General features: G+C 45.6%; 1 protein-coding gene across 3 annotated transcripts in view; it reads left to right on the top strand.

Annotated features, from left to right (window-relative positions):
- Positions 1-3223: 3223 nt before the first annotated feature.
- The window catches only part of RUNX1 (RUNX family transcription factor 1), a gene marked incomplete at its 5' end in the record, with an annotated part of 243389 nt that continues 230386 nt past the window's right edge, over positions 3224-16226 (top strand). For 2 of the 3 annotated variants that reach the window (XM_079704988.1, XM_079704987.1), the window contains one exon: positions 3227-3284. In XM_079704988.1, the coding sequence (XP_079561114.1) occupies positions 3227-3284 (58 nt within the window). Of the gene's footprint in view, positions 3285-16226 lie in introns of all 3 variants that reach the window. The other variant, XM_079704989.1, reaches the window with a different exon arrangement.

Raw genomic sequence — 16226 nt, 5'->3', positions numbered from 1 at the left:
TGGGATTTTAGACTATATATAGTTTGAGGGGGATCTTCTTTGCCTCCGTTTTATGGCCAGAGAATCTTCTTAACAATAAACACGTTCAGAGAGAGTATACAGTAATCATGGAATGAAAAAGCCTAACAGAATGTTTGGATTGGATTGGACTGCACACAGAAGCCTATACATTAATTATAAGGTTACACAAATATGCATCTTCCCACCTTTGCTAGTATTTTTACAGAACCATTAAAAATGACACCCGAGCACATTTGCCTCCCTAATAGAAGCTGTAGCCAAACTGAGCGGGGATGAAAACTGCCATCCAATTACTTTGCAAAGCCACAGTTGCTGTAGCCGCTTGGGTAAAATTCCCAAGCCAGCAGCCCAGAGTCTGAGTCACTTGAAGGAAGTAGGAGAGAGGGTGTGGGTCAGTGCACAAACTTAAAGAATCCCAAACGGTTCTAGCTGAGATACAGTTGAGTATCCCCCTAGGCGGTTCACTGATGACACACGTGTCCTTTCGTCTTGGGCTCCTAAGGAAGAGAGAAGGCCAAGTTCACCACCAGCTGGATGAGTCTTTATTATTGTCATGACTTGGAGGATGCCCAGAAAAACTCCAACTGTGACCTCAGCGAGCCGTCAAGTTCTGCTGTGGGTTGTCATGTCAGATAACCCGGAGGAAGGCAGCTCAGGGCCGGCGTGCAGGCCTTCAGACTCTGCCCCCTGGTGCCCCATGGAAACCCCAGCCCAGATGACTACAACAAACCTCGAGGCCACAGCAAATCCCAGCCTTACTGTGATCTTTAAACTTGACCTGTCCTACGAAGACCCCATGGGAAAGATACGTATTTGACTCCAACTAGACCCACAGAGAAAAGCCAAGAATTTGGGCATTTAACTGACACATCCAAACCCTCCCCTCAAGCATCTGGACACGTAAGGCTAAAATCATCTGGGGAGTTCCTAAAATGAGATATCCAAAGGATTTAGCTGCATCACCACTCGAATTTCTAAGTCATTATTAAGTCTCAGCCGACTCTGAAGTGACAGCTGCATGTTAACAGCATTGAGCTCCTAGGACCCTGCCAGGCAGTATTCAGTGTAGCAGAGAGAAAAGAACTTGATATGGGGTTTAACCAGCCACGACTTTATCAGGGAGCCCAGAAACATACTGTTAATTTTCTTCACAAAGGATTTTCATTGAGAGTTCTACGCAACACGCATGACATTGAGATCTTCATAAACTTCATAAAAGAAATACACATATTATTACTCTTTTAAATATTAATAAGGTGTCAACCTTTGCCAAGCTAACTTCACACAAGTCTGAGAGAAAGCAGTCTCTCGAGTTTCAATTCCTGCTTAGGTCAAAACAGGAGTTAGTAAAAATCATGTCTATTCCTTTTGAAAGCCCTGCGCCATGGCCTTTGAATGTGTTATCCCTGGTGTGTAGGGACAAAATTGAAAAGATGAGGGGAAAACCTGAGGAGCTGTCCTGATAGTACAGACTTTACAGAGTGCCTTTGCTGGCTATCACAGACCAGCTTGGAACCCAGGGTTGGCATTTTAAAACCTCTCATCTCATAGTTTCTCTTAACCGTGTGCGTTGAAACTATACACAGAGTTCCGTGGATGACGTATATGGAGGAGAGCAAAAGAAATAAAGTCACTAATGGGGAAAGGAGATGCTTATTTTGGAACTTCAGATCAATATTTGATGTGTTAGCAGGTAAAACCAATGGGCAGGAAAAATAAATAAATATGTGTGCCCAGGTTGGCTGGCCCACGTGCAAAATTAACCTATTTTTAGCACTTCCAAGCAGGCATGTCTTCTTCCTAAGGTAGAGGATGAGCTATATAATATTCTTTCATCAGCCTCTTGCTCTGGAGGATCACCGCCTCTGGTTCCTCTATCTTTTGTGAGGTCTTCTTAATGCTTTCAAAGTACAGTTACAGTCGTCCTGGGCTAAGTTTTACCTAGAGGTATGAATTAGCCTACTGATTTGAATTGAAAAGGCAATACAGTGATCTTTCATGGGTGAGAACAAAAAATAAACAGTTGCAAGATAGCTACTGCTTTGACCCAAAATACAGAATTTCTCTTTTCTTTGTTTTCCTTTAGCTTCCTAAGTTACATGTGTGTATGTGTATGTAAGAGAGTACTATAATTTTATCTCTTTACTGAAAAGATGTCCAGTTAGCAGGAAGTAAACCACAAACTTTTGGTTTTATTAAAATGGTCTTTTGATCACAAAATTAAAATGCTTTCTTTTTTACAGGCTTTAAAATACCAGTAAGTTGCTAGACCCCCTTAGGGGTCAGACTCTCATCAAAACATTTCCTTTTAGGTTTTTTTTCCTTTTATAGTTTCACTTATGCCGTGATCGTCTTTACCAAGGGCTGAATTCTCCTGAGCCAATGCCCAGCATCTTAAATGGTGAGGTCCACATCCTGTCTGAGCAGCAGCCCGATGTTAGGGTTGAATTCCTATTGAATAAGCAGCAATGAAATCCTTATCAAAATAATCAGGAGTTCCCAAAACCACAAATAACAACAACAGGACCCAAGTTGTACTAAATCAGCAAAGACCATTGATAAAATAAGAGACTGAGTCACTTTCTTCTACAATCTCTCTCTCTCTCTTGCAAAGCCTACTCGGCTATTTTCTTGCACCGCCCGGGGGAGGGCAGGTGGAGGGAAGGAAGGACATTGCTCAGAAAGTAAAAAAAAAAAAAAAAAAAAAAAATTGACATCACTGAAGTCACATGATTGGCGAGAACCAATTAAGATGGGCTGTGGAAAGGGGAACAGTTAAATTTGTAATTTGGGTTGTGTGAAAACTTCTTTGGGCCTCATAAACAACCACAGAACCACAAGTTGGGTAGCCTGGCAGTGTCAGAAGTCTGAGCCCGGCATAGTGGTCAGCAAGCAGGACGAATCACACTGACTGCAAACCACAGGGTTTCGCAGAGTTTTGAACATCATCAACCCACAGCCAAGACGCCGCTTTTTTTTTTTTTTTTAATCTTTACCAATTTGAATATTTGTCTTCGCAAAGGTACATTTTTTTTCATAAGGCTCAGGGAGCCCCAGAGGCGTCGATGGGGGAGAAAAGGAGCTGTAGGAAACCATGGTTGGGGGTGAGGTTAAAACAGTGACCTTTCTTGGGTTTTCGTTCTTAAGGTAAAAGAAATCATTGAATCCCCCGCCTTCAGAAGAGGTACCTTTGCAGGAGGAAGCGATGGCTTCAGACAGCATATTTGAGTCATTTCCTTCATACCCACAGTGCTTCATGAGAGGTGAGTACGCTCTGGGCTTTTCATATCTACTTTTGCTCAGCTTTGCTGATAATGAAGAGGCAGCCTGTTGTAACCTGGTGCAGAGAAAGCCCCTGCCGGTGCCCTGTCTGTTTGGTATAGGAGGAATTCAGACTCGGGTGTATGATTTCAAGACTATTGGATTACTTCTTCATCAGATGGCCACTCTTCAGAAATGTTTTCATAAATACTTAGTTAAGCTGCTGAAGGGTTCAGTCGGTGGGTGAGAACTTTGTCAAGTGCAAGTAAGTTGGGCTGCTCCTGATTAAAATCCTAGAGATTAGAAAGTTTGTAGGAAGCTCTCTGGGTTTTCTTCGGTTGCCCCTTGCCTGGGATGACTGTGGCTGAGCTGTCCTGCACTGGGCATGCAGTATGCCCCACATGCCAGCCTGTCCCGGGCTTTAGTGGGCTCGTGCACTGCCAGCCAGGAGGGCTTGTGCCAGCGTAGGGCAGAGGCAGAGGTAGGCTCACAGCCCGGGCGGGAACAGCAGGGACCAAGTAGCAAGTCAGTTGTCTCCAAAAGGCAGAGAGAACAGGAGCTGGGCAGACTTGTGTAGGTTGAAAGCCCTAGGATGGGGCCATGCTGGGTTATTCCTTGCAGCCTCAGTGCAAAGAGGCAGCCGGCTTCTTTTGAGAGAGAAAGAAAGCAAAGAGTACAGAGGTTTCTCTCGCCAAGAGCAATGAAAAAGTTGCCTAAGTCAAGCGTTTGTGGCAGCTGAAGTCATTAGATTACCCGTTTCCTAATAGGAGCAGCTACTGTGGGATACCTGTCTGCATTTTTTCAACCAGCCTCTTGAAATACACAGAGCTGTGGTTGAGCTCTGAGTGTATGAGTACGTGTGTGTGCATGTGCATTCTGTGTATCTTTGCTGGGAATATAGGGCCGCGCCTAAACCAACACAAATAATAACATGGAAATGTCACGGAGGCATTGCCGTGTGCCGGGGCAAGCACTTTGACCGGTGCCTGCGGAGTGTGGCTTGATGGTTTGGCAGAGCTGGGATAGTGTGGGATGGATGGGATGGGGAAATAATTAATTTTCTGGCTACAAACTCTCGCGCGCACCCAAATAGTATCTGTGACTCATTATTTATTCATCAAGCCAAGTGAGCCGAAGAATGCAGAGGGCTACCAGCCACTTTGTCACAACAAACGCTATTGTGGATGTCACAGAGCTTCTATGTTTCCGGGTCTCTGAAATTTAAACACTTGACAAAGATGTGTGTGTGTGTGTGTGTGTTGGGGGACAGTAGGATTTCAGACAGAGAAGAAAGCAAGTCATTAACCGATTCAAAGCCTCAAATTAAAGGGTTTTCAAGTGCTTCTTTACTGGCAGCTGAGGACATTTTAGTGAAGTTGAATCATGCGATGCGTATGAGTCACACATCCTCACGGCGATGGGCCGAAATGCCGGCCGCTGGTGAGAAGCTGTGGACGACTCTCGCTGCATTTCCTCTAGGCAGCTAACAAGCAAGGAAGCAATATTTGTAGAATAACAGCAAAAAAAAAGATCTTCCTACCTCGACTCTGCTTTCAACACCCCCTCCAAACGATGATTGTTTCCTATTCTATCAACTCAGGAAGGCAGATTCAGGAAATTTTTCAACATTCCACTGGGTAATAGATTGGATTTCTGTGTGCAGTGCTGGCCTGCCTTCTGTCCTTGCTGGTCGGACAGCAGAGATAGTGAGGGGACCCGGTGACCTGCTCAGAGGCCAGGAAAGACAGGGAGCTCAGCCTCTAACGCAGCCCCTCAGCCGCTGTGTCCCCAGGACAGTCACCAGCCTGCCCCAGGTTAGGAACCGGTGGCAGTTAGCTTTCAAGGGGGCAGTATGGAGCGGACCCCAGGACCCCAAGCAAGACCTAGAAGGGCTCGTGGGTAAAGGTCTTTTCACTCCTTCCTCTCCAAAGGAACTCGGGGCCTCTCATAATCTCTAACTCAAGGATAGAATATTGAGATTGGATTTCAGAGAATCAAAGTGAAATCCTGGCCATTTTCACAGCTCACTTTATCTAGGTGATTTGTCAAGCCAAGGGTTTACGTTGTCTGCGTTTGCTGTCCACACCACTCATCTGAGCTAGAAAGGTGGCAGAATGTCATGGCATTTGGTGCTATGTGGGCAGTGCCTCAGAGTGTGATGCTAGAAGAATCGTCCCCTTCTCTAACAAAGTGTTCTCCCCAGAGTCTGTACCCCTGTTTCCCCAGCCCGGCCATCAGCGGCTCCCAGCACTGTGGTCATTTCTCACTGCCTGTAATTTAGAGCGTGTGTGCCCTCCCCAGCTGCAGCTCCGAGCGAGCGGGGAAAACATCTTGTTTTGTTCCTGGGATGGTCCTTTATCTGTGCATGCAATTCTCACAGGAGGAAACCCGTAACTCATTTTTAGCAAGATACCCATGTGGAAATGGAGGGGAAAAAGAAGTGTGGCGCCCAGCAAACCAATGTTCCCTTCTGTGTGACAGGCAAGCGAGAGTCTGAGGGCCTGGCATGCAAAACAAGTGTGGTCTACCACAGAGAAGGCCGTTCTGTTTCTGTCCCACTGCACCGGCTTCTCACTGAAGGTGCTCAGGCAAGAAGATGAGGTGTGGTTGAAATTCCCTGGCATGATCCCACGTGGTTCACGGCGTGAAGTCCCTACAGGACCCAAACTTGGGTCTCCTGGCGGGGTACCACGTGTGGGCCCTCAGAGCTGCGGTAGGCTTGGAGAGGAAGAGCATCGGCACGTATGTTTTTGCAAAACGCCTCAGGTAGCCTTGTTCTTAGAAGTGGCTTAGTGGTCTATGCAAAGCCTGAATGCTAATATGCCTTCGAGTTCCTAGAACCACAGGTAAAAATCTCGGCGGGGCTGACTCTCCGCTGTCTTCTCGAAGCATCTCTCAAAAGGAATTGCAGGATCCAAAGCTGCATGTGTGAAGCGTGCTTCTCTGTGAGCCTCGGTTTGCCTCTTTTTTCAGAGAAATATTTATGAAGGCACTTCTGGCTCTGCTGAAGTTTTAAGATCACAGAAAGCCTTCGCTTTAACTGGGTATCAGACACCATGTGAAAACTGTATTCGTTTGCTAGGGCTGCCGTAACAAAGTACCATGGACTGAGGGGCTTCAACCACAGAAGTGGATTGTCTCATGATTCTGGAAGTCAGAAATCTCATGGCGAATCCTGGTGTAGCTTTGTTTTTTGGAAGGTTTCAAGGTGTCAGGAGGTGGGTTTCTTCTGAGGCTTCTTTCTTTGGCTTGTAGAAGGCCATCTTCTCCGTGTCCTCAGATGGTCTTCCTTTGTATTTACGTATGTGATCATTTCCTCTTCTTACAAGGACACTAGTCATATTGCATTAGAGCACACCCGAAGGACCTTGTTTAATCTTAATTTTCTCTGTAAAAGCCCAATCTCCAAATACAGTCACTTTCTGAAGTACTAGGAGTTAGAACTTCAAGTATGAACGTGGGGAGGCCACAGTTCAATCCCTAACAGTGTGTGTTAGCAAATCTGATTCCCTCTGACCCACCGGGAACCTGTACTTTTCCTAAGTGCCCTCCTGGATGTGGAAGAATCAGACCCCAGCTCCCCCATGTGAGATGCAGGTTTGCATTCTGAAACTGCCCACACATTTTGAAACTGAGGGGAAGAAAAAAAGGTGTTAAAATCTATCTAAACTCACAATCATAGCCTTTGCCATTTAGTTCCTTTGCATGCTAAGAAACCTTTGAAAAATGACAAGGCAATTTTGAAATGCTGAAGCTTTAAAAGAGCAAAAATCAGTCCCCAGAAAGACCCCACCTCCTTGGCTTTGCCGCTTCCCCAGGGATCGTCCCTGTAATTCCAAACCCTCCCAAGACGCACTCCCCCCTTGGGGGTGGGGGACAGGCCACGGGAGGCCCCGCACCTGCCCACACTCCAAGGGCAGGCACGGTGAGCCACCAGGGCCAGAAGCAACTTCAGAAGAAGCAACTGAGCCAGAATCTAACCAGCAAGACGACTTGAAGAGCTTTTGGAAGCAAATTCATAGCCGGGAGATTGCTCTCTTCTCTTGAAATAGATCTGAAATGTGTCCTCTGAAAAGATCTGCCCCTTTACTGAGAAAGAAAGTGATGCTGTGGCCGAGGGAGGCTCCAGGGCCACTGCACGTGCAGCATCTAATAGGGAAACGCTTGCGGGTGTCCGTCTAGAAGACAGAGCCCAGGAGTTTGTAAAAGCAGCCAGGACCAGAAAGAGAAGGCGCTGGGGCTGAATGAGGGACAGGCACAGACTTAGTACAGTGATGCCCTTTTCTAGCTTTTCCATTTTTCTGGCTTTTCCCAAATAGCAGCTTCTCTCTTGAGCTTTGGTTTCCTCGTGTCTAAAGCGAGGATGGTAGTAGGACCTATCGTTAAAGTACCTGTGTGGACCGAACTAAGCAACCAGTGTGAAGCGCTCAGCACAGTCATAAAAATAACGGGCAGTTAATGTCAGCCGTGGCTACTGATGTTCGGTTTCCTAAGATGACGCTCAGTCAAAGCTGTCTGTTCTCAGAAAGGAGAGGCCACGAGGCCATGGGGGGACCCCGGGAGAGGCTCCCTGGGGACATAGAGTCCCAGGGGGTGGGGAGGAGATGGTGTGGAAGGTCGGAACCAAGAAGGGAGGGAAGGGGGGTCTAGGTGAGGGTCCACCCAGGGCAGGTGGGGCGGCAGGACCACAGTGGGGTGTGGGAGGTCCACCTCTTCAACACCATGTTACCCTTGTTTTACTTGTAAGTAACCAAAAAGAGGAGAGAGGAACAGCAAGGACTCTTTACATCACTCCACGGGCTTAGTTTTTCAATATCGAGGCTAATTGGGGCGTGTTGTACTGGAACCTTGACAGAAGTTTCTCCTCCTTGAGGTCCTGGTGTCGCTTTATTCTCCTGAAGGCCATTCTTAATGAAAAAGCCACTTCACCCGGTGACCCTCTGCAGGTTCCTGGCTCCACGCTTCTGGTGACATTTCTGACCATGCATTTGTCAAAGCCCAGCAGTGAAGGCACCTCGGGTGCTTGTCATGTTGGGGGCAGGAGTGGAGGCTGCACAGGAAACTCAAGCGAGTTTTCAGTTTCTCAGGTAACTTCCTAGTGACCTAGATGAGTCATTAGACATCTCTGTGTCTCGTCTGAGTTCTGCAAAAGGGGCTAATAATGTTCTAGACAAGCTTGCCTCCGAATGACAGAGTTCCTGTTGGAAATCTTTGAACGTGTCAGAAAGAGGTACCATAAAATGCGTCACAAATTTTCTTAGTTTAACAACATGAAGCGACTATTTTTTTTTAATTATTTTATTTTCTGGTGGGAAACAGCGATCCTACCATTTCACATGTGGCAAGCATTTTCCCATATTCTCTCAAAAAACAACTGCTTTTTCCAACCCCCATTCTTCAGCAAACTCTCCAGAAGCCGCTCTGGTGCCTGAAACAGACCTTAAAATTTGCAAAACACTTTTTTCTGAAAAACTCTTGTTCCTTAAGCTCCCGTCCCTTCTCCTTGGGGCCGCCAATGCCCTGCCTCAGCCTCCTTGCTGAGTAAAATAAGCCCTAAGTGATGTGTCTTTCTTGGCCTGCTTTCACCCCCGCCCCCATAAGATGATACCCCAGAGTGGTAGAAAGGGAGCATTTCTTTTAAGAGCTTTGCAGGCTGTGAACATAATCAGGGGGTGCGTTCAGAGAACTATAGGTGATTCTTGAACATGAAATGGAGTTTAAAGCCTCACGTAACCTTTGACCTACTGGACAAGTAAGATGGACACTCCCCTGGATCACACAGACTTCCCTTTTCGTCGGAGAGACATCCCCTCATCCTCTCTTAGCTTCCTGAGTCTCTCGCTCCCTGATCTCTCTCCCCCATCCTCCTCCCTCTACTCTCCAGATAACACTGAACAATGCCAGAGAAGGGAAGGAAGGGACTCAGGTGGAAAAGTAAACCACGCATCCAAAAGCCGACTGAAGTGCTGCATTTTCTAACAGTGACATGAAGGGCGTAAAGCTCTTGCTAGGATTTACCAGTGAGAACTGTGTTTGGCTGCACATTATGGGAAACTTGGCTACGGTGGCTCAAGCAGCCAGGCATGGATAGGGAGTTAGTGGTCCAGGGCTGATACGGCGGGATGCTCCTGTGCTCTGGTTCCACCGTGAGATGCCTGCATCTCAGACCTGTCCAGGCAGGAAGGAGATGAGGGGCTTCAAACCCTTCTCCTTGCGAAGCTCCATCTTTTTACTCAGGGAAGGAAGCCCCTCTCTGCCAACACCCCCTTATGTATCTCATAGGCCAGAACAATGTCACAGGGTCTCTAGCGGGAAGGAGCCTAGGACAGTGGACTTGTTGCTTGTCAGACTGCTCCCAGGCAGATATCCTGTTTTTTCCAGGTGACATCTCACCCCCTATGTTTTGCATGTGGACAGTGCTTTGAAAATACATGTATAGAAACTCGAAGTTCTTCCTTCAGTCCTTCTTAGAAGTTGCAGGTGGATGCTGGGGGTGTGGGAGAGGGTGATATTTATCCTTTTTTTCCTTTCTTTCTTTTTTCTTTCTTTCTTTTTTTTTTTTTTTTTTTGCTTTATGGAAGAAAATGAAGGCACCTTCAAGCAAAGGTCTTTTTTTTTTTTTGGAAGTGTAATTGATTTACAATGTTGTGTTAGTTTCAGGTATACAACAAAGTGACTCAGTTATATACATACATACTATATACATATATATATGTATATATATATCCTTTTTCAGATTCTTTTCATTATAGTTTATTACAAGGTATTGAATATAGTTCCCTGTGCTATACAGTAGGTCCTTGTTGTTTATCTGTTTTATATATAGTCATGTGAATCTGTTCATTCCAAGCTCCTAATTTATCCCTCCCCTGGCCCCTTTTATTCTTGACTTACTGAAAACAAAACAGGCAGGAGATAGGAGGGGGCGGAGCAGGGAGCTTGTTAAAGGGAAGCCAGGGTTACACCTATTTTCAGGGTCAAAACCCAGAAGCACACTTGACTCCCACAGTGTTAGGAAAGAAAAACAGCCAGCCTTGTATGGACGGGAGTGTGGCTTGTATATGAACCACCACACCTGGCCCCTGGATTGATGTATCTATTAGTAACTGGAAATAGTTTTTTTTTTTTCTCTTCCTCACTCTTTTGAATTCTCAAAACCCCACAGCCCACACTCTACGTCTTTTTTTTTTTTTTGCGGTACGCAGGCCTCTCACTGTTGTGGCCTCTCCCGCTGCGGAGCACAGGCTCCGGACGCGCAGGCTCAGCGGCCATGGCTCACGGGCCCAGCCGCTCCACGGCATGTGGGATCCTCCCGGACCGGGGCACGAACCCGTGTCCCCTGCATAGGCAGGCGGACTCTCAACCACTGCACCACCAGGGAAGCCCTACATCTTTTTTAAAGAGAATTCTTTCCTACAGAATTTCTTGAGGGAAATTTTCTTTTAAGTCGCCCTCCTTAAATTTACCTAAAGATGTTTTTACCTTTGATTGAAATACGACAACCAGATAACACCCCTCTATCTGGGAGATAGAACACATTCATACCTTATATTTCCACAAGTTACAGATTACTTTTGCTTCGTAATTACTGGCCTGTCTACTTCCTGAGTCTGGATACAAATCTACCTCCCTACAAGTCAATGCCATAAAAAAAAAAAAAAAAAAAGCCTTTATTCAGTTTTTCCCTGAACTAAGAAATAGTGTCAAGCTTTCGTTTTGCTTTGCTGCAAGATGAGTATTCATTGAGGATCATTGCTTTCGTGGACAACACTGCCCTACCAGCCCGTGGTCCTTCTGTGTCTATTTTCAGATGGAATTCTTTTTAAACAATGGGCTCCCCCAGACATTTTTAGGGGCTCCCAAGGTGAAATGTCACCCAAAATGGAAATCGCAGTTGGCTAGTTGGGCTTGTTCAATGGCTCTGCTGATTTCAAGTCTGATGCTTTTTTGTGTAAACTTGCAGCCTGTGCTAAACTGATGCAAAGTTAACGACTCAACTTAAGTCTTGAAACCATGTCCATTGGGAGAAATATGTGACTCCAACATTTTGCAAAACTCCTGCTTACCTTCCCTGCCAACCATCTGACTTTTACTCCTGGTCTTTTGGATGTCCTCTGTGAAGACTAGGGCTCCTAAAATAAACCTTCTCTGATCTCTGATAGGGAACAAAATTACAAGATATGAGCAATAAATCAAATATATCCTGGGACATCAAAGCAAGCCTCTGTCTCCTCTCCTCCTTGAGAGCTATGTTGGTCCTGATCAGCACTTAAGTTTTTCTGAAAATGTGTAGGAATTCAGATTTTTTCATTAGTAGTAGATCCTAAAGACCGATCTAGAAAATATTGCAGTAGTCAGGTTGCTAAATAGGGATATGTTAAAAAGAGCAAACAAAAGTCAGAACCCTGGGATTAACAGATACACACTACTGTATATAAAATAGATAAACAACAAGGACCTATTGCATAGCACAGGGAACTATATTCAATATCTTGTAATAACCTGTAATGGAGAATAATCTGGAAAAGAATACCTATATAGATATACATGCAAAACGGTATCACTTTGCTGTACACCTGAAACTAACACAACATTGTAAATCAACTATAATTCAGTAAAAATAAAGTCAGAACCCTGAGCACGCTGTTTGGTGGTCACAGGCTGTTGTGGGTGAGTTTTTTAAGGGAGGCTAAGCAGAAAATCTTTAAGGGAGGTCATCAGAAAACCTCTTATTGCTCAGGGGAGGAATAATTTCCATTTTCTACATACAAAAAATCTTGACATATATAGACTTTGATGTTTATTTCTTATTACAGCTTCGAAATGTGCAAAAGAGAATATAGACTAAAATACATGAGTTAGGGCGCCATTTTTCCAGGAGCAGTTTCAATGCCAACCACAGTTTGCTGCTTTATTACACAGCTTCTGTTTGCACTTTGAACTACGTGCATGAGGCCCCTCATTCCACACCATCTGCAGGCTGCATCTGTGCAGCCCTCTCCACCTTGCTAACAGTCACAGCTGAACTTGACATTAACCCACTTTGAAAGTGTACAGTTTGTAAACCCTGAAACTGCATATAAATATATATACATGCAAGGGTCTGGAGGAATTAGGGGGAAGGGAAAGAATAGCCACATCTTTTATGAGTTTTCTCTCTTGTCTCTGCCCTTTGCAATCCAGCCTGAGCAGCATGGAACCATTGGGCAAAAACGAAATCATCTAGGCATTGATGGGTATGAACAGAAACTCACACTACTGTTTAATTATCATCGACTCTGCCATTCATAAAAATCAGAATGGCTATGACTCTCAAAGTCCGAGAGGAGAGGAACAATCACTGAACAACCTTAAACAAATATTAGGACTGCGAAGCGGGTGGGGTCGTATAAAGAAGTACAAATGCCAACAAAGGAAATTCTGTTCAACTGCCAATCATTACTTCATGTTAAAAAAAAAAAAAGCTACACCTCCTACATGCTTCCCTCTAGATTGTGTTCAAAACAAAGAAACAATTGTATCCTAGAGGTGGATGAATCTGTTTAAATTACAAATGAACTACAAGGCATATAAACTATGAGGCACTGTCCTGTGTGATACTTTCTAAGTTATGTGTGTGTGTTTTCTATATATAACTCTATATAGTTTCAGTTGGCATCTGAAACTATATAACTCTATATAACTATATATATAGTAATATATATAACTATATATATATATATAGTTATATATATATGTGGCTGGAATCATCTTAGACATCTCTCTGCCTTAGGGCACCACAGACATTTCCTTGTCCGAGGTCCCACCACTGGTCAGTACCTGAGACAGAACCAGAAAATGGGTCAACTCTCCTCCTGACCCTAGAGTTTTGCAGACACTGGACTTGGCAGACTGATTCAACTTGGGGGTCTAAATAATCAGCAGACTCCTCTCTTAATCATGCTCCATTCCTTTGCCTTAGTCAGACACCACAGCTCTTGACAGGCCAAGTCCCTTTCTCTGTGTGGAAACATCAACTAGACAATTTATGTGGAGCCCACAGCCCAGAAGAACTGCTGTAGGTACGTGTCAGGAACAGAACAGCCTCACTAGTGCAGGCTGGACACTTTTTCCTGCCCTGTGGTTTGGATGTCCTCTCTTACCCGGAAACCCAGCACTGCCTTAACAAAGCACCCACCATGTGCCCACCGTCCCCCTTAGGCAAGTGTACAGTTAACCAGGTTGGTTTTGATGAGAATCTCTCGTGAAATCTGAACGACCAGCAGAAGAGCAAGCAAGCATGTTCACACAGAGGGTGCAGAGACCAGCTCTCAAAGGACCCCCTGAGACGTGTGCGATTGCTGTCTTCAGACCAAATTTGAACCCAGCTACAATTCCCATTAGGGATATCTATCTTCACAGCACTCTGGATTCAAAGCTCTTACACTCAGAAGTGGCCTCCCTCAAGAGAAATAAAGCCCTCTCTCTGTCTCTGTCTCTGTCACACACACACAAGCTGGTGTTCAATTCTCATGCCTTAGAGATTCCATTGGCATCTCTTCCCCTGATGTACTCAACTCAGCGAAGCGGCTTCCAAGTGGACCAGGAACAGCTGAGCAGCAAGGCAGTCATTTCCAAACTCTTCTGATCATGCCAAATATAAGTAAAACCTATTTAGCACGCCCCCAAACCTATGCACATTTATTTATTTAGAAATTACATGCCTGCACTACTGTACTCATATAATTATAGTATGCGCAGTATACAACACATCCCCAAAATAGAAATTAAAATAAGATAAAAACTAAAAAGGCAAGTTGTGATGTTTTTTCCTTCCACCCCCCATGAATAACTCAGTTTGAATCAGGAGGTCCCCAGATACCTATACTTTTCGTGTCTTGCTCGCTGAGACTCAACTTGTACCAGCAGTCTTGAGTCTTTCAGCTGAAGTTCCAATCAATGTGTTTTGTTCTTTTTTCATTTGGTTTGGTTTTTTATTGAAGTATAGTTGATTTACAATGTTGTGTTAATTTCTGCTGTACAGCAAAGTGATTCAGTTATATATATATATATATATATATATATATATATATATATACACATACATTCTTTTTTAATATTCTTTTCCATTATGGTTTATCATAGGATACTAAATATAGTTCCCTGTGCTACACAGTAGGACCTTGTTGTTTATCCCTTCCATATATAATAGCGTTTATATAACCTTAACCTCCCACTCCATCCCTCCCCCATCCGCCCATAGGTGTTGAAGTATCAACTCCACTCCAGAAGGGACCGTGTGTTCTTGAGCCCCAGCCCTGCTCTATGAGCTGTCATTGACAGGGAGACCACGAGAAGGACAGGCTTGACCACCGAGTGGGCCGGGGAGGAGGGAGCCCAGCGCTTTGGGGCCGGGAGGTTCGTTTCTACACCCTCACCAGCACTGACCGCCCGTGTGAACTTGACTTGCTTCCCCAATCTTGCAGAGCCTGAGTTTCTCACCTGTGAAGTGGGTGCAATGATCCCTACTTTGTATGGTTGTCAAAAGGGTTTGAGATAATATATATGAAGCAATGGACACAGAGAAGAAGTCAGTAAGTAAAGGTAACTCTGGAAAATGCCCCTGAAGGTGTACAGGATGGAGGTGAGGCAGGAAAGGAACCTGGGCTAAGCCCAGAACACGGCCCTGTAGCTGTGCCAGGAACCAGCATGGAGCAGGATGAAGACCTGGGTCTCTTCCTCTCACCATGCAGCAGTGCACAAACGGTCTTAGCGCTCCTTGGCAGACGCTGAGCTTACAAATGTTAAAGAGGACCATAGCAACAGGTAGTGTTTATTGAGCATATGCTATGTGCCACCGCACCAAGCTTTTCCTTGTGTTACCTCGTTAAATCCTTCACACAAACCTGTGAGTAGGTACGCTCATTACTAATCCTATTTTATTCAGGGGAGCATGGCATGAAGAGGTTAGGTAACCTGCCTGAGGTTAAGCTGCTGGTAAATGAGGGGTTTGCTCTGCAGAGCCCAGGGTCTGCCTGCAGGGAGGAAGGTGGATGTTACCATTCTGTCAGTTTGACACAAAAGAAAGCTGAGCTTTGTGGAGTTAGAGACTGGCCAAGGGCCCTGGACAGCAAGTGACACTATGGGTGCGGGGGGCTGAACCTCAGGTGGCCTCAAGCTGAGGCCACTGTCCACTGTCAAGTTCACCGTCCTGGACTGTTTGCATGATTCTGGATGCATTCGGTGGCTTTAGGTCCCCAATGTTGGTGTCAATGTCTCCCCTGACCACTGGTTTCATCCTCATGGCCCCTCCCCATCAGAGCAGCCCCCCAAGGGAGACATCCTAGTAGTTCCAGGGTTGTCCACAAGGGATTCTTCTCTAAGCCAGCAGTGCTCAAAGAAGTGTACATTGGAGTCACCTGTTCCCAAGATGATGGTGAGATGCTGGCTGGGGGTGAGGGTGGAGGGAGACCATGACCAAGTCTATCTTCCTACCAGCTAGTTGCCAGTTTATCAGTCTGGCAGTCCATCTGGGGTAAGACTAGTTTGATTCAGCGAGGCACTTCCCCAAAAAACCTTCAGGAGACGTTCACTTTCAGGGTCATGTAAGGCTGACCCTGCTCTCACATGGCTTGGAGAGACATTTTGTGCCCGAGATGCCTCTCTTGCCCCATCCTGGTCCATGTCCTGGGACCCACGTACAGAAGAACCCATGGAATGATCCCTCCCCCACCAAAATCATGGGCCTCATACGGGAGTCCATCCTTCAGGACGCCGGGGAGCCCCTGGGAGCCAGCCTGTCAGGACCTTGATCCCAGCCAGGGTTTTCAGCAAGGTTCCCAGCAAACACCCACATCCAGTTATTCCCATGGTTGGGATAAAAATTCCACCTGGAAGCAGTTGATAGTAAAAGTGGCCTCACGCCCTCCTGTCAACAGAACTCTCCACATCACAAAGTCCTCAGT

Source organism: Hyperoodon ampullatus, assembly GCF_949752795.1.
Source record: "Hyperoodon ampullatus genome assembly, chromosome: 5".
In the NCBI taxonomy this organism is placed as follows: domain Eukaryota; kingdom Metazoa; phylum Chordata; class Mammalia; order Artiodactyla; family Ziphiidae; genus Hyperoodon; species Hyperoodon ampullatus.
Note: the sequence above shows the minus strand (reverse complement) of the source record. Positions and strands in the feature narration are given on the sequence as shown.